General features: G+C 33.0%; 1 protein-coding gene across 2 annotated transcripts in view; it reads left to right on the top strand.

Annotated features, from left to right (window-relative positions):
* Positions 1 to 18,602, top strand: part of KIFAP3 (kinesin associated protein 3) — a 147,084-nt gene extending 128,482 nt beyond the window's left edge. The window contains exons 20-21 of one of the 2 annotated variants that reach the window (XM_041765016.1): positions 13,868 to 13,936; positions 18,139 to 18,602. In XM_041765016.1, the coding sequence (XP_041620950.1) occupies positions 13,868 to 13,913 (46 nt within the window). In that variant the 3' untranslated portion in view covers positions 13,914 to 13,936; positions 18,139 to 18,602. The remainder of the gene's footprint in view (positions 1 to 13,867; positions 13,937 to 18,138) is intronic. The other variant, XM_041765006.1, reaches the window with a different exon arrangement.
* Positions 18,603 to 19,273: the final 671 nt, after the last annotated feature.

The following is a 19,273-nucleotide window of genomic DNA, read 5'->3' as shown; positions in this document are numbered from 1 at the left end:
TCCTAATAAAACAGAGGGAGGACCTTCTTTGGGAAAAGTGTCAGTTGCTAATTACCACAAGAAGAAAAGAGGGTAGGAAAGGAGTGGCTTGAAAATTTTAAAAGGCCCTAGGCCTTTCCAGCAGGTGTTAACATATAATGTAGAAATGTTGAGCTTTAAAATTTTAGTTTGTTCTCTTAGAATTATTGTGTTTTTCAATAAGCCTGTCTACGTGTACTTAAACTGCAACATTGTAGTTTCAGGTTAAAAAAATTATTGAGGCTGAAATAAAATTTTAGCCTCTGTATCTAGTATGGAAGGTTGTTCTATAGTCTGTTTCTTTGTTTTTCTGTGTCAGACCTTTAGTCCATAACCCTACCCAGAATTCTGTATTTGAAAGCCCATAGAAATTTCTGCACAAAATAAACATTAATTTTTTTAAAATTTTGTTGTTCTTTAAAGAAAAATCTTAAATAAGTGAATCTCCTCGAAAAAGTTTGTTTCTGAAACATGCACAGTCCAGTCCAGTTTTAAATGAAATTACTGGCAAGGAATAGAAACAACACAGGCTTCAAATACCATACAAATTTAATCTTTATTTGAATTGTATTATTTGAAAAGTTACTCTCTAAAGTGGTTGCATGTGACTACAATCAGATATGTTGATTAATAATGATGGTATTTATAGAAATACATTTAATGAGTGCCAGGCAGTATGCTGATTGTTGCTTATCACATTCTTTATCTAATTTAATCTTAACAACAGCTAAGGGAAGAAGACATTAAGAAAACCAAAGTTTATGAAGTAAAGCACCTTGCTCACAGTTATCATTCTACCACTTAATATCTTATTTTTACCCATCTTTCTTTCTCCCTTCTGTTATGATGAAGAAAGTGTCCTTTTTTTCAAAGTCCAATCCATTCATTTCGTTCAGTCAGTCCTTCTTGCTTTCCCAAAGACTTCTCTCATGCCACCCTTCTTTTCCCCTCTTGGGTCATTCTTGCCAACATATAATCATAGTCTGGAATCCCCCACATCACATTCTACCCACTTTTTGTTTCTCACTTCCCTTCATGTAATACTCCTCAAAAGACTCCCATCTACCCTTCAGGTTCTCTAGTCTGAAATCACCATTTTCATACTGCCAAATCCACCTTTCTCATCTTTAACTCAGCAGTGTTTGACACAGATGTCAAAGCCCTGCTTTTTGAATCTCTCATCCCTCAAGATACCCCACTTCTCTGATTTTCCTCTAAGCTCTTCTCCATTCCTTTCCAATGTTCTGTACTGGATATTCCACTTCCTTTTCACCTTTACACTGCTTGCTTTAGGGTTTCAGCTCTGTTCTCTACAACACCCACTACCTAAAGGATTTCATCTAGATTCCATGGCCTTAACTACTAACTATAAGCTTACGTTTTTATCTGAGACCTCTTCTCTGAGCACCAACCATTCCTGTCACTATTTAGCAGATCCAATTGCATGTTTCATAAAATCATCAAGTGTAACTTTGATTTCCTACATGCAAATAAGTCCTTCCCCTAATCTCCCATCTCAGTGAATGTCATCATCATTCCGTAAGTCAAGCCGTAGACTTTGGAGTATCTATTGGTTTGTTCCTTTTCTTCAAATACTACTACTTCAGAGAATCTTTTTCTGACAAAACCATCAAAGCAGCTCTTTTTCCCCCATCCTGTAGTTACTGCTTTAGCACCCTAATCATCTGTTTTGTGGCTCACTTGTTTATTTACCTCCTTCCACAAGAATGTAGTCTCCAGAAGACCAGGAACTTAGACTTTCTTATTCAAAGTTATATCTACAGTGCCTGGCATACACTAGCCTCTGGGTACATGTTTATTTTATAAATGAGTTATAAGGGTCAGAGCTGTTACTCAAATATATCGTATGTCTTACTTCATTTCCCATGCTGTATTTTGTTTTCAATGTTAACTTTTTTGTTATAATGTCTTAATTTTAGATTTAATCTTTACTATTTCAATATTCTTTCAAATGTACAATGCATAGTATTTATTAATATGTAATTTATATATATAATATGCTTGCATTTTAAAATTTAGGATAGGAACTTATGCTATATGGGAAAATTTTGAATAACCTATATAAGATTTAAAAAAACTGTCTTTTGTATTGCAATACTTTATACAGATAAAGATACTTGCCTTTGTAGTTAAGATTGAATTAAATTCTTAGTACCCATGTATTATATTACTACATATCTATTTGAATCTACTAAGAAGTACTCATCTGTATTGAATGTAAGCATTCTCTACCGTAAAAAAATGTATTGCCAAGAGAAACTTGTAATGTCCCAATATTACAAGCTTTACATTAGTTTTCATTACCAAATAGCTTAGTTCTGTTAGAAAAAAATTCTATATCATATTTAAAGTGAATAAGGGGTTTCTTTGATATTGTTTATTTCCTAATAATGGGTCTTAAATAATCACCTGTTGGTAATCAGTACATCAGAAGTTTAGCACATATGCTGTTGGAGGTTATTTTGTTATCTCCAAAAGATACCCTAAACTTTTACTTAAAGAAATTTAATGAAATTATAGAGAAATGACAAATGAAATTACCTTTATAGAGTGTAAAATAAAGATATTGTCAAGGTAAGGATGTGCATTAAATGTTTTAACACTTAAATTTTCCTTTACTCAGTAACCTTTTTAATTGACAAGCACTTGGATGGGCTCTAGGGATATACAGATCAATAAGAAATAATCATTTTCCCTTTGAGAAGCTTATAGTTCAGGTTAAAATATAATTTTTTGAGATGATTTACAGTATCCTATTTATTATTCTTTGTATCAACTTTCTTTGAAAACATTTCAGGGTAATATATTAGCAGGCTTAGGAAGGGAATTAAGGAATTAATACTAAGTACATTGCCAGTATTTGGACATGAATGGTCTAATACATGTTCTGGCCCATTTTTATGTTATTTCCAAACCTTGATTAAATAAATGAATAAATAAGTGTATTATACATTTCTCTTTTTTTTAAGATTTTATTTATTCATTTGTGAGAGACACAAAGAGAGAGAGAGAGGCAGAGACTTAGGCAGAGGGATAAGCAGGCTCTACGCAGAAAGCCCACCCAATGCGGGACTCCATCCTGAGACTCCGCGATCACACCCTGAGTCAAAGGCAGACACTCAACTGCTGAGCCACCCAGACGTCCCTGTAATACACATTTCTGAATTGTCTGTAATCTTTAGCAGACACAGAATTAGTCTTTAGAAAAGAATGCCACTTTATCTTAATAAACAGTATCTTAAGAGTATGCTATTTGAAATATTGCTATTTCTTAACTTCCATTACAGTATATTATACCTTCAATATTTTTTTAAAAATCAGATAATCTGATAATATTACATGTCAGTTGTATCTCAAAGCTGGAAAAAAAATTAAAAAATTTTAAAGATTGTGATGAATTTCTTAGATAACAAAGAAAATAGAGTGAAAGATTCAGATTTGTTTGCATTTTAAGCTAAGCAGTGCAATACTTGACAAATCACATTATTATTGAAATATATAACCTCTTGAATTATATAGGCTATTTAATAAAACATCATGCTTTGATAGTCTGGTAATTCCTAAAATTTAGTTAATTCATTAGAATGATAAGCACTTTGGGAGGATTAGTCTAGACAGAAACTTGTTATGGCTTTGTGATAGAGCCAATGCTCTTTATAGACACATCAGTGTCCTACAAAGCATGATTTGAATAATTGTAATATTTGAGGAGAGCCGTTATATCAAAGAGTTTGATGTGAATGTTGATTTCTGATGCCTCCGATCTCATGAGCAAAGGTTTACTGAGTAGAAACTTTATTTTACATGGTAGGTATGTGGATAGGCTGATAGATATTCCCAAGGGAACACATGACACTACATTTTAGTCTTTGAACTTCTTTTAACACTGACGTAATTATTGATGAATTCTCAAAACTTTTAATTGAAAGAGGTTTCGATTGCAAAGGATTTGTATCAGGTTCTCATTTAAAAAAAAAAAAATGAACAACAACAACAAAAAAAAATGGCGGTAAACCTCCATTGGTGGTTATTTGGAAATGGAGATGTTTGGAGTTAAGGGAATTAATTATGAACTATAATCCTGTAGATGATAATCCTTTAAGAATTTTAGGCCAGTATGCTGTCTTTCAGTAGTGACCCAAACCACTTGGTAATCTCATAACTGCTTAGTGCCTCTACCAATTAAATAGAACTCAGACCTACTTCAGAGAGACAAGTGGGACAGTCTGTAGTAGAATCAATTTTCAAATATTACTTTGTTTTTATATCTCAAGAGAGTGATTAGTAATTTTCTAAACTGTATACTTCTATTTAATTGTTAACAGTCAATTATTGGTGAATGTAAAATCTATGTATGTCAGTGTTGGTTTTTATGTAAAAGATACATATTTCTAGTCTCATTTCAGACTAGAGAGGCACAATCAACAAATGCTTTCTTATGCCTTTTGATTGAGTTAAAGATTATAAAATAGTCTTTTGAAAAGACTCAAACAGGACCACAATTAATGATTTCCTGAATATCTTCTCTTATGTGGTCATAAGTCTGCATTGTATCTCAGGTAATATCATATAAATTAAGCCTATTTTCTTTGTTTAGCTTGATCTAAAGTTAATACTTCCCAGTTTTTCAGAAACTCTTTCCATTTCAGGTTTTTCCAGACAAAAACAAAGTACCTTCATATTGGCCTATCAGAAATTAAAAGGCAATATAATCTTAAAAAGGAATCCACACCTTTGTGTGAACAGTATCATGTGGCTAATTAAGAGCCCCTCAAATGTGAAAGGATGAGAGGAGGCTTCTATGAACATAGTTAGGCAAGTTAATCTTTAAATTGCAACTGTAACATAAAAATTACATCTTTTCAAATTGATACAAGAAACCCCATTCAAACATCATACTAAGGGATCCCTGGGTGGCGCAGCGGTTTGGCGCCTGCCTTTGGCCCAGGGCGCGATCCTGGAGACCCAGGATCGAGTCCCGCGTCGGGCTCCCGGTGCATGGAGCCTGCTTCTCCCTCTGCCTGTGTCTCTGCCTCTCTCTCTCTCTCACTGTGTGCCTATCATAAATAAATAAAATAAAATAAAAATTAAAAAAAAAAAACATCATACTAAGATCTTTTTTAAGGTGGTAAAAATCCAGAAATTCTTAAAAGTCTCAAAAAGTTTTTATAAAAAGTTTTCTGGGTTTTAAGGACTTTATAAATATTGGACTATTGTAATTTAATTTGTTCTCTGTATACACTAAGGGGAAAAAGAAAACTATTACAATTCCTTACAGTTGCATCTTGACTTTTTCCCCTGAAGTCTTGAGGTGAGGGTACTATTTGGCATCTCAAATGGGCACTGTAGTCATTTTAAATAAATCAATTTGTAATCTTTCCTTGTCCTGCATACTTGAAAAAAACTAATACAGATACACCTATATGATAGTTTGAAATATTGCCTAAAATCCTATACTGTCTATAATCTCAAAAATGTATGGTTGGTGCATTCCCATCTCCCCGAAGATTTCTCCTCATAGTTGCCCAGCTTTGCTTATAAGTCCCAGGTTGTCAGGTTGGCACAACCCCAAGATAATGAACATCACAAAATGAAATACTCTATCCTACACACATGCATGACCTGTGCCCTTTTCAAACAGCAGTAAACCTGAGTACAGAAATGTGTGCAGTTTGGGAAGTGATGATTTGTGTGGAATAACCAAAAACCTTACCCTTGATTTACTACTCTCAAAATAAACTGACTGAATATAAAATAAGGTAAAGAAGCATGTAAAAAGACATTCCCAGTATTTTTCATCCCAACATGTGTCGCATCATTTGCATCAATCATGATATAGAATCTGAAGGGTTTTGATTGAATAACCTTATTTGTACAAGCAGTCTACTCTCAGTATGGTAAAAGGAAGATATGATTGGCCATGGCGTTATTTTAGTGCAATAACAATTAGTTGCCTATGTGTAAGCATAAATCTCTATGAATTATGTAATAGCCCTATAAAAGCAAACAGAAAGCATGTGTAAGAAGCATGCCAAATATGATAGAGTATGTCTTAACTGTCTAGATTTTACAACAGGAGCCAGAATTTCATAAGTATTTTTAGGGAAGGGTCTATCATTTTCATATGTCATAACAATAACAACGCCAAATATATGAGTCTGTGCTGTTCTTGTAAGAGACTTGGAAGTATAATAATCTCAAGGCATTTGTTAAAAGGGATAGTGATTATTTTTATTCTTACAAAAAATTATGACAGTTACAGATATAGACTATAACAAGTTATATCATTAGAAACAGAAATCATATCCAGATATTCTGGTTTTCAGGTCATTGCACTCCACTAACTTTAATAAAATTCAGGAGTTCTTGATAATTCATACTTAAGTTAGTTTTGCTAATAAGTATAATTTCCAGTTCTTAAGGGAGAAGAAATATCCATGCATGTCAGTGATAAAGGGAAAAAAAAAGTATCCTGTTTTCTTATGTTGCTTTGAAAATAACTTTAAAATATGGTAATAGGAAAAAAATATGGTAATAGGGTATAAAGTCAGAAAGGTAATCGTTAGTATCATATACATTCCAATCTACATTGAATTTGCTTGGTATCAATGCAGCGTGTTTCCAAAGGGTGCTTGGCCTTATTCTGTGGAGATGATCTAGAAATACCTTGTTTCATCATAAGACTACAATTTGGTTGAACAGAATGACTTCAGTCAGTCCATATCTTGACAATCTAAAATTAGCCTTAAATAAGTCATTCGGAAAAGGACAAACATTATATGGTCTCATTCCTTTGGGGAATATAAAAAATAGTGAAAAGGAATAAAGGGGAAAGGAGAAAACAATGAGTGGAAAATATCAGAAAGGGAGACAGAACGTGAGAGACTCCTAACTCTGGGAAACCAATGAGGGGTGGTGGAAAGGAAGGTGGGTGGGGGTGGGGGTGACTGGGTGACAGGCACTGAGGGGGGCACTTGATGGGAATTTATAAAAAATAATAAAAATAATAAAAATAAATAAAATTAGCCTTAGACATAAGTAGAAAATGAACTATTTTTGTTTTTGTTTTGCAGCCCTATAATATAACAAATATATTCTCAAGGACAAGAGAGCTTATGAAATTTAAGAGTAGAAATTTTCTTAGTACCTGTTCATCTAGTGACAAATGCAATTGCTATCATATTCTACAATATACTGAGATTTCAAATGCTCTAGAGGACACCAAATATACTACAAAACATTTATCTGACCTGTAGTGATTATTGAAATTGCTGAATTAGCAGCTGGAAGTATTTTATATAACACTACCCAAAATAGATGTTTAAAATATCATAATAATGTAAGGCAGTGCCTTTTAGTTTTATATTTAATATTATAAATATTATTTTGGATCAAATTTTCACACTGTCATGCTTAGCTATTTAAAAATATGCATTTTAATTTATTTCAATATAGTTTCTATTATCTTTACTTGTGCCCTCAATTTTAGAAAAATATCACTTGGTTTGATTTTAGGTACCAAAATAAGTCTTTACTTATTATCAACCATCATTTGGTATTTTTTAGCCTAAAAATTATTGAGACAAATGAGTAAGTAGACTATGACATAAATGGAAACTTTACATTAAGCTTCTTATATTTAATAGAATTTTTTGAGATTGTTTTTTTTTAATAACACTTATCTACCTCTTAGGTACTAAACAAAAGTGAAAATTTTTTAAATATATCAAAATATCCCCAAACTGTACTATTTATTTAAAGACCTTGAAGACAAGATTTTAACAGAAGCTTAATGTTAATTTTTCATTTATGAAAGAGTGGTATGTAGCATGCATGTTAGGTAGCCATATTTACTCTGATTGTGTTTGCATGTCAGATTTTTGTCTCATAAAGAAAGATGAATTGATATAGCCCATTTAGCATAGCACTCATGATAATTTTAGATTCTCTTCCATCTTTTGATCTTGTTCACTTTGATAATACATTGTCACTTTAAGATTCTGGATGGTGCTTAAATTACAGTAACTGAGGGTCATTATATATATTTTTTACTGAACTGAAAAGTTTTTAGTACTAATATTAACTTTTGAATTATGCTCAAGGTCTTAGACTTTGCAGCATGTTTAGTTTCTTTTCATTTCTTATTAGTATTTTTCAGTACTTAATAGTCTCCTGCTCCCACCTCCAACAAGAACTTCTCTCTGTTCAACATCAGAAACATTTTCCTATTTGGCATGTGCTTTCTAGTTCCCCAAGCAGTATAAGCAAATTGGAAAGTTCAGCTGTCATTCTTGGAAGGTCATAGATCACACTAGCAGCCTGAGTAATCCAAGAGGTTTTAAGTATCATAGCATTTAGTTTAAAGTGAAATTTGCTCTGACAGGGCTGGCAGACCAATAGGAAAAAGAAATATTTGTGCTTGGAGAAGTGCATATGTAGAGACCAAGAGTATAACTGATGGCTGGAAGTGATTTCAGTCTAAAAAAACAAATCATTAAGAGAGTGCATAGGGGTAAAATACACAGTTCATATTTTAAAGAGTCTCAAAATGAACCAGCAACTAAGGTTAGCATTACATAGTAATTAGCTGTGGTGTTCAGGCTTTAACTCACTCAGTACCAGACAGTATGGTTAAACTATCACTGTGAAAACATTGCTACTTATGTTATATTCTCTACTTTAAGCCTACAGCAGTAATTTTCGTACCTTAAAAAACCAAGGTATTATGACAGATTATATAAATGTTGAACCAGTAACAGACAAACAATTATTCAAAGGAGGTGCTAATGACTCAGTTTATTGACCTAGGGGTTACTTAAGCAGCTCAGTAAGTTCTCTTAACATTTGGTGGTATGAAATGAGGCATTGCTTGATATTATAGAACTGCCAATTTCAAGAAGTCCTTGCACTTAATTGAAGAAATATAAGTTAAGGATGACTAGATGGTATACTTTCATTAAAAGATTATTATAAAAAGTTTGAGACCATTATAGGTTTGAGTAAATATTCACTTTAGCCTGATAATCGCATCTGACAGCTTTCATTAGGCACCTTTGAGAGTATTTATCCTGTTACTTGCTACAAATAAGGAAAAAGAAAATATGTTCTCATGGGTCCAGTTTTTTCCCTCAAGTCATTGTTCTCTTCAAGCAAGCCAGTTCTGAGTCACAGGAATACAAGGTTGATAGATCCTTTTCTTGAATTCGCAGAGCAGAATAATAGAAGCAAAATGGAAGGGACTTCCGGCTAGATTGAGTTGACTTAGAAGCCCCCCTCCCCATATACACATATGGAAAAGGTTGATAAAATGTAACAAAAATTTATAATTCATGGCCAAATTCACAAAGAAAATAAACACCCCAGGTGATACACATACACACACAAAATAACCACCCACAAGAATATATTCAACTAGGTATAGGTTATATAGCATAGGAAAATGAAACTGAGTTCCCTCTATAAAGCCTAGAATTTCAGTGGGCTGCCTTTTTCATATTTGAAAAAAGGACTAAATGATCTCAATTCACCAGACTAGATAAGTGACTAAAATTTATCTTCTGCCCCAAGGTCCTAGGTTAGGAGGATAGCCATCCAAGGGAAGGAGAAATCACAAGCTTTCCCATGTGCATGAGTAGGTTCAGAATTTATGTTATTCGTCTAACTCAGGGAACCCCAAATCAAGAAATTATTAAAATTGTTTCAGGATAGTGGAATCCTCAGGGCCTTGATATAAGCATATACAGAACCTCTCTGTAGAAATATTTCCAAGTTCAAGGGCCAAAAGACAGGCAAAAATAAATAAAAGAAACTAGAAGTTGAACATAATAAAAATTGTAAAGCTCATGAAGAGAAAGGACTCATGAAGTTGAACTGTCAGTTAAAACATTTAAGAGTTAGGATGCCCAAGAACTGGAATTAATAGAAGAATCTCAATTACACTATAAAATTTTTAAAAATAAAAAGGAATTTAGAAAATTAATGCAATGGTATAATATGAAAAGGGCCAACTATAACATCTCCACATAAAAAATATAATTAAAATAGCCCCTGGAGATCGGTTAAACAGATTAAGATGCATTATAAGAGAAGTGTGAATTAAGTGAGATTAGAGGAGCATCAGTGAAATGGAATTTCTTTACCATTTGGAATAAATCAGTGACTATTTTACGCATGCTTCTTCCATAATTACTACAAGTTAGTTTTTATCTGAAGCATCTTAGTATAGTAACTAAATTGACAGGCTCTATCCCCAAGTTGGTATATTTCTTCTTAAAACTAATAAGATGTCTTTAAAAATATTTTTTAAATAAATTCTAGATGAATACTTTAAGTAAAACTTCCTACTACTCATATCATTTGCCCTTGATTTTTGGAAAAATATTATTTGGTTTTATTTCACTAAAATGTGATTCTTTAAGATTGATTAGCCATTAAGTTTTATCATAATAAAAGGGAAATTGATACTCATGCATATAAAAGGTTAAGAATAAAAACTTAAACTAAAAGGTTAAGAATAAAAACAGCTAAACTTGATATATATTGGTAAAGCTTATCAAAAGACTGCTTAATTGTGCTCATCTCAGTAATACAAAGGCTCAAGTTCAATAAGTAACACCTTCAACAACCTAAAATAAATATTTATTACATATAAGTTTATAGAAAAGGTGCTTCTGACAAGTTCAATGAAAACTTCAGAAGCTGTCATATAGTAGTAGTAGTACCTTAACATGCACATGCATTACATATTTCTGTGTCCAAGCCGATCAGCATCTTCTGTCATTTTCATGGCCCCCACAATCAAAAATTTTTTTTGCATGTGAATACTCCTATTTAACTCTCACTAAATTATTTCACAATTTATAAAATGATTAGATTGACCAAATGAGAAACCATTGAAAACCACATTCTATCACTTAAATATGCTGAGAGTTTAAATAAGACTTGCTTTAAAACGTTATAAAAGTAAATGACACTCAGTGATAAGACAAGCTCTCCATCTAGTGGTTGGTTTATAAATTACAAGCATTTAGATCTCTAATAATACATGTATTGTAAATTTAAAAAAATAATAAAATAAAATAAAATAATACATGTATTGGTAGGTATTATCTCATCGGTATTGTCTCATTCTATCTATACTTCTTTTATTACTGTGTAAAAGTATTTCAAGAAAAAAAATGTTCTCTTCTGCCAGAATAGTCCAGCCCTACCTATTGAATTCAAAGACAAACTACTTCTACAGTCTGATTTCATCTGCATGGAATACCACAGCCACTTAGTTATTTGATGAAGCATATTCCCACAGTAAAGGGACAAAATTGTTTCATTCCTATTAATTCTAACCTCTAAAATTTCAGCCAGTTTTGAAACACTTTCTCTTCATTCTCATTTCCCAAGTGGTAAAAGTATAACTACAAGAACCATTTCAAAAGAGAAGAAATACCATTTTTGTCAGGAAATATAGCATGTTTGATTGTTATTTCTTCCATTGCCTCTACAGGCTCTCAATACTTCACACATGGACAGCTGTGATATTCTCTTAAATGTTCTCCATGCTTTTGTCTCTTTACACCCATAGTTACCATAGTTATCTTTCTAAAACACAGAAGTAAGTTGTCCCCTTTCTAAAAACCACAGAGAACTCTCCAGAAGTATATAGTTAGCATAGCATATGAAGAGCTTTCAAAATCCAATCTTAACCTCCCCTTCTAGCCTTATCTCTTGCCATTTGCTTTCATCGTAAACCTAAGAATTTAAGCATAACAAACCAGTTGCTATTCTTCAGCGACTTCTCTCTCTCTTGCTGAAGCTGCCACATTAGGAATTCTCTCTCTTCACTTGTGAAGTCCTACTTGTCTTTCTAGATTCATCCATTCATAAAATAAAATATTTTTTGAATGCCCACTCTGTGTCAGATACAATGCTGCTAGTGATATAGCAATTAATAAGACAGTGACAGTCTTTACTCCTTTATGAAATAAAGCAAAAGGATATACAGATAAATGTAGGTATAGTTAGGAAGTGACAGATGCATTAAAAGTATTTTTACTTTTAAATGTGCCTGAGTGGCATAGTCAGTTAAGCATCCAACTCTTGGTTTTGACTGGGATCATGATCGCAGGATCTTGCGATGGAACCCCACATCGGGCTCTGTGCTCAGCGCAGAGTCTGCTTGGGGCTCTCTCTCCCTCTCCCTTTGCCCCTCCGTGCCACTCACTCACTCACTCTCAAATAAATAAATAAATAAATCTTTTTTTAAAAAAAAAACCACACACAACATATTTTATTTGAAGACTTTCTAGCCCCCTGGATTCTTTTGTAACAATTTATGTATACCTCTAATATACTCTCACCTTATATTAAATATCTTTCCCCCCCCCAAAAAAAAAACAAAAAAAATTAAAAAAAATAAATATCTGTCCCTCTTCTAGTCTTCTGGATTAATTTATAAATGTACCAGGGTAATACAACACCATATTATTATTGGAATTTTTTCCCATGTTTAGTTGCCTCCAGTCCTGGTCAAGGACAATATCTTATTGCCTTCTCAGTACCACATTTTTTTAACATTGACTGTCAAAACTACTTAACACATTGTAGGAACTCATATACCATTTGGATTAATGGATGGGTGGATGGATAAAAAGGATCACTATTACATTGCACTACTACAATTTCATATTACTAAATTTCTCATGACAAATTATAGTTAGGCTGAAATTACTCTGATCAATTTATAATCTCAGAAAGGAAGATAAAACTCATTTTGATTCTATGATCAATATATTGGAATAATGGATAAAAAGAACAAACTGTTCTAGGAAGCTATTATCAGATCATTTCATACATCTCTATAACACTCTGGAAATCTTCCTCTGAAGAAAATTAGCCTATGTTAAGTCCAAAAGAATTATTCCATGGATCACAAAGATAGGTAATAAGTAGTAATAAGAATCACTACCCTCTATAAATATATTGTCATAAAGTATGTTATCTTAGGGTGAATAGAATTCCTAAAGAAAGACTCAAACCAAAAAGGTGAAATTCAATGTGAAAATTTCGTGTATGTCTCTGTGTATACACCTGGACACAACTACACACACACATACACATTCAATGTGAGCCATTTTGTGGTAAGGACTCCTTAAAAAAATTTAAGATCAATGCATTTTTAGCCTTCATTATTAGAGTCAGAAACAGGATTTCATTATATTCTATGCTGGTTTCAGACTACATAATAAGTACAGATACACATTATTTTCACTTCTTCATTTTAAGGTAAACAATGAAAAATATCAGTTATTTTAGAGAGCAAAAGAGATGGTAAACATTCTAGAGACTAATATATGAGTAGTATATCAATCATGAGGATTGATTAAATGAGAGTTGTGAAATAGCCATATTAGGGAAGATTTGATTTATTTTGTGGTTCCAGAGGGTAATTCTAGAACCAATAGATTTCAGATCAAGATAAAGAACTTTCTAATAGTTTAACAGGCCTTTAAATGGAACAAACTGCCTTGTGAGAATTCCCACTTCTGGAGATGTTCTGTAAAGAATTCAATAGACCTGGTCAAGGATGTTATGAATGGAAGTGTAGTCTCGAGTATTTCTAAAAATGTTTCTAAGTCAAAAATTCTGTGAACCTATGATAAGAGAACTTGGCTTGAATTTATTTATTTATAATTTTTTTTGTAACATTCTCTAATATATACATTATTTACTCTGCATACCTTTTGCTGACTTGGGAATTTCAAAGAAGATAAAGACTTGTGTTGCTTTTTACCAAATTTTAATAAAATAATGATAATACTTTTCACTTATGCAGCACTTTTCATCCAAGGATTTCAAAGTGCTTTACAAATATGCACTAATTAAGGCTCACAAACAGCTAGAGGTAGGTGATTTCTTCCCTCTCTACAGGAATGTCAACCCTGGCATAGAAGGCCAGTAGGAGCCTCAGAGTGCCGAGGATTCTTTACTGGCTGCTATTCCCCTTGTAACGTGCTGCATGTGAAGTATCACTTGTCATGCCTGGATTTCTCATTTTCCCCCTCTGAATTATTGCAAGTTTAGAAATACAATGAATGCTATTAAAAATTTGTTTGACACCTTGTTAGTATTACAGAAAATCCTGTCTCTTGCTTGCTGAATGCTAATTAGATTTCTAAATGTTTGGGTAAAGATAAAATTTAGATGTGGTTTTACGTTTGTTGTTAAATTTTAAATATATTATTTTTCTTATGAAGAATTTGTCATTTTCCTTTCTAGGTACCCCAAATCACTGTTCTTGGGACATAAAATTTAGTAGCAGACAGATTTGGGGGCCTTACCTGGTTGTCTTTTCATCACAAACCGGAACCATTTTCTTTTAACTAGAAATATACATTTTTAAGAAGAGATTGCATTTTGTTGCTTTTCTAACTTAAAGATCTAAAAAATGATATCTAGACATTGAGGATGATGGTTAAATGACACTACATAGTCCTCTTTTAAAAAGTGGTTTAGTAGTAGCATATTCTGATCTAGAGGTACACACCACTTTTTATGTAGGTTAGGAATACCAGGAAGAAAATATGTACATATGGAGACACACATGCAGTGTTAAATTCCAATAAAAATAGCCAGATATACAAACTTTCATCTGAAGGAGAATGGTCACACAGGGAAAGGACAGGAGTAGTGTATCACAGCTGTTTGAGTACTTGTGTTTCCTAGTGAGGGCATGCCAGTGCCTTTGTTACTGTGTCCTCAAAGTCCGTAGTGGATCAGGAAAGCACAATTTTTGCTGTCACAATTCCCTTTTATATTCACAGTTTCGATCCCCTTCTTGTAGAACTTATGTAAAGAATCTATCTGCTTGTGTTTAAAGGAAAACTTACTGTTAGGCTCTCCTCATTTTGAACTAGATTCAACATTAATAAGGCTATATCTTGATTCCAAGGGTGAAAGTACAGCAAGTGTCCAAAGTGTCCACATATCCCAAAAGAATATCTATCTTCAGCTTTCAGCATCCTGAAAAGTCCAAGTTCTCCTCTATATTAGAATCAAATGAGAGTTTAAAGAATCAAGCTTTTGTGTTTCAGAGTGAACTTTATTTAAAAGATATTAACTGTGTGAATATAGCTGATTTTTCATAAAACAAAAGGACCGACAACTTACATCAAAGTACCATGCAAACTGGTCATAATGTTTCAGACATTCTTTTCTTTAAACAGCAAGTTCATCTGTGATACATGATGGATAATTACAGAAAAACTGATTTTTAATAGTTTCTAATTTTTCCCCTTAAAATTTTTTCCCAAGGGATATCTATGGAAGTTCAAAAAATTTGGCCTAAACACACAGATGTCTCTGGGTGAACTGTCGACTGAGTAAATAGAACTTCATTACAGTAAACTTGCAGGCTCAGAAACTCAAACTCATCAGTTTGAGTTCAAGGTTCGATCTTACTTTAACTGACTTGGGAGTGCAAATTCTTACCAACAATGTGACTGACAAATCTTTTTTAAAACATCTGAGTATCTATCTGTCAGTGTACATCAGGCAGATTGAATAATGTCTAAGTTTATCCTTTACATAACCTTTTGTCAAATCACATGGGAATACAATAATCGGAAGTTTGCTTTTTGGTCATAGAAATAAAATACAGCTTTGCAGTTAGAATGTATAATGACCTCAGACTCTCAGAACCTTTTTTAAGGCCTGTTCCTCAATGAGGACAAGCCTGCCAAAAAGGTCAGATGTTCCTGATAGTATCCTGATAGTCACCCCAAGGAATTGCTTGAGTTAGTTGCTAGCTTTGCCTCTGAGGAACATCTTGTTCTGTGCCAACATGGCTAACAGTTTCCCTTCTGAGGATTCTCTTCTTCTTTTAGAACTATGGTACTGTTGCTGTGAGGTCCCTTTGTGAGATGTTCTGTTTTTAAGGTGCCTTTGCATATTTGTTTGCGCTTCTTGTTTCTACTCTGTGCTGCTTGTTTCCAAGTTCCTGAAAGCCTCTAGATTGAGAAAAAGAAGATAAAATTAACATAAGTTTAACCTAAGTCTCCTCCATCTCACAAGAGATGCTAAAAAGTATAAGCAGTATCCGAAGGCAGGCAGTAAGTAGATGAAAAGGAAAGGAGTTGGAACCTATAAACTGTACAATCAACCTTTACATAATTGAAAGTAGTTTGGATATGTGGGTATTTGTTAACCTTAGTGCTTCAGGAGAAAAATGTCACCGGCCAACTCTCCCTCTAATTTTAAACTGAGTTTGTGGACTGCATTACTTTCTAAAACCTCTTTAAAGCTACCTCTAGAACAATGTTTCCCTTCATCATAAAATTAAAATTTCTTCCCATGAGACCAAGGTAGAAAGGAAATATTTATATTTTGCCATTTCAAAATAAATTCAGACTTAAAAATTTCAACCAACTTTTAGGAATTATAGGCAGGTTTTGTTTTTGTTTTCTTTTTTAGAAGGAGCCCAAAAACTTTCTTTTCTTCAGGATGACTCACTACCAAATGTTAACGTAAAACTTATATCTCAGAAGATCCATTTCCTGAGCAGTGGATTCCTGTGAATAATATACTCCATAGGCATTATATTTCCTTATATTTAGTAATTAGTCCTGTCTCAATATACACATGCACACGCATGCATGCACATACATACACAAATTATCTAAAACCTTAACATTTTAATCATTACTTCTTTTGTGCTTTAACTTAATCTCATTTTGAGTTAAGAGTTAGTGCCTATGTAAATACAATTTTTAATCATATTGTGATTTTTCTGATACAGAAAAAATATTTTTGTTTTTTTTTTCTTAAAGATTTTATTTATTTATTCATGAGCGACACAGAGAGAGAGAGAGATAGAGGCAGAGACACACAGGCAGAGGAAGAAGCAGGCTCCATACAGAGAGCCCAACGTGGGACTCGATCCCTGGTCTCCAGGATCATGCCCTGGGCTGAAGGCAGCACTAAACCGCTGAGCCACCCAGGATGCCCAGAAAAAATATTTTTCCATCTAGTATACTCTCAAATCTTAAAACACTTAAATATATGTATTTTCTCAAAGTCTATGTTTCTACATTATCAATTGTTTCCTTTGATTGGAAATAAGCTCACTAGCATTCACTGCATGAGCTATGCATGAGCATGTTATAGCTGCCATCTTTGCCTGGCAAAATAAATATCTTGTCATTTTGCTAAGTGTTGGATAATTCTCTGATCCTTAGTGTTTTGGAGAACAGATTTTCTTTTAAATTAGTAGTAGATGAAAGAATAATTTTCAAAGTAATAAAGTTTACCCATGCTTCAAATATCTTTATAACTCTGAAAGTTATCTTTAGGCTTCTGTTATTTCCAAGGAATAAACTGAAACGAAATTTATAATTATCTTGCTGTCAATCAAAAGAAACATGTACGATTTATTTGTTTTTTTCTAATTGAGGAGTCAGAAGAATTTGCAGATCAAATCTTGCTAACTCAAATGTTGTAAAATTCCTTCTTATTCTTTCAGTTGTAGGTTTATAGTATAATTTGGCCCTGAGTGAGAATTTACAGCTAAAATTCAAAATGCATGTCCTTTTTAACAATACTATATCTTCATATGAAAAAAATGGTCTTATTATAAAAACAAAAATCATTTTACTACAGTTTTAGTTTTATCATTCCCTACCACTGATACTTGCTAGCACATAAAATATTTTCATATTCTGGCATAAAAGCCATATGTGAATGTAATTTAATTTATTAAGAATTTTCTGATCTGTCCTCCTCTTTGTCTTGAATAGTACCTGATGACAGAAGTTTCCAACATTTTTAAGACATTATTAGAAGTAAATATTATACACAGTTTTATGACTATATTTAATATATATTATATATAACATAATATTTGTGTATATTTCATATGTGTGTGTGTGTATATATATATGTGTGTATCTACACACATACATACTCACACAGAGAACAAGAAAAAGGCCTAATGACAGCCACACTTTTGCTGCTAGGAAGAGAATCTTGGAGGTGTAAAATTCCTGGCCTTCTCTTGGCCTACATTGTGTGAGGAACAGTACAACTTATCATTCCTTTTTCTCTTTTCAGCCTTGGAATGGATGGCTTTGGCCAGTCAGTTGGCATTCTTGGACGTCCTGCCACAGCTTATGGATTCCGCCCTGATGAACCTTACTACTATGGCTATGGATCTCGATAAAGTCATCCTTGTGTACTCTCAGCTTAGAAGAAATCTGTATGGGTTGGGTTAACTTTGAATCTTGGCTAATAATGCATGTTGATATTATTGCGGGTCTGTGGGGTTTTTTTTTTTTATTTTTCCATGTTGTTAGCTACAAATTAACTCTGATACCTTTGTCCTCTGTTAGGGTACAGTTGATGTTTGACACTGTTCACTCATGAAACTACATATTAATGCTGAATAACATTTCCCATGTTATAAAGAGAGATGCAGAATTAAATGCTGAAAGGCAATCAGACTGGAAAACAAACACTACATTATGTACATTAAGTGACTAATTTAATTTCTATTAAAAAGAAGGATAAAGTACAAATGAATTAGCAAAAGTCATGTGTTTCTGTTTAATATGTTTCATTAAGAGTTTCATGCTTCTATACAGTGCATATGAATTTTCTTTTTCCCTGCCCATTTTCCCCCCTGTAAACTCTTGAGTTTTTCATGTAATGTGTGCTACTTTAAAATTTATAAAAAGAATGTCACCTTTTTCCGCTATGCCATCTGCATTTTCAGGGTTGCTTCCCCAAGTTAACTATGTGTTTTCAATTAACAATGGAATATATGCCATAGATTGTTACATATATGTAGACTCTCTTCAGCAATTTGAAGTCTTTTCTTTCTGATTTTAAGGTAGAAAACCTGACATCTGTTAGTGCACATGAAACTAGATTCATATTGAGCTTTTAAATTTTATCATTCATGAAACCTAAAGTGTGGAAAGCTGTCTAATTGAGGAAAACTAAGGAACAGCACTTTTTCTTAACTGTTTCCCATTCATTTACTTGTGTTTATAAGATTTAGGTGGTAAGAAATAGACTTTATAATTAATAATGAGTTTTGAAAGCAACTCATTAGTGTTACAATGTTAGAATTTACTTGACATACAAAGCAAAATAAATAAATAACTATAATCTAGAGATATTTCCTTGAGCACCTGCTATTTAGAGAGAGGAATTATATGACGCTTTGAAGGAAATATATAAATCA

Source organism: Vulpes lagopus, chromosome 1 (genome assembly GCF_018345385.1).
Source record: "Vulpes lagopus strain Blue_001 chromosome 1, ASM1834538v1, whole genome shotgun sequence".
Lineage (NCBI taxonomy): Eukaryota > Metazoa > Chordata > Mammalia > Carnivora > Canidae > Vulpes > Vulpes lagopus.
Note: the sequence above shows the minus strand (reverse complement) of the source record. Positions and strands in the feature narration are given on the sequence as shown.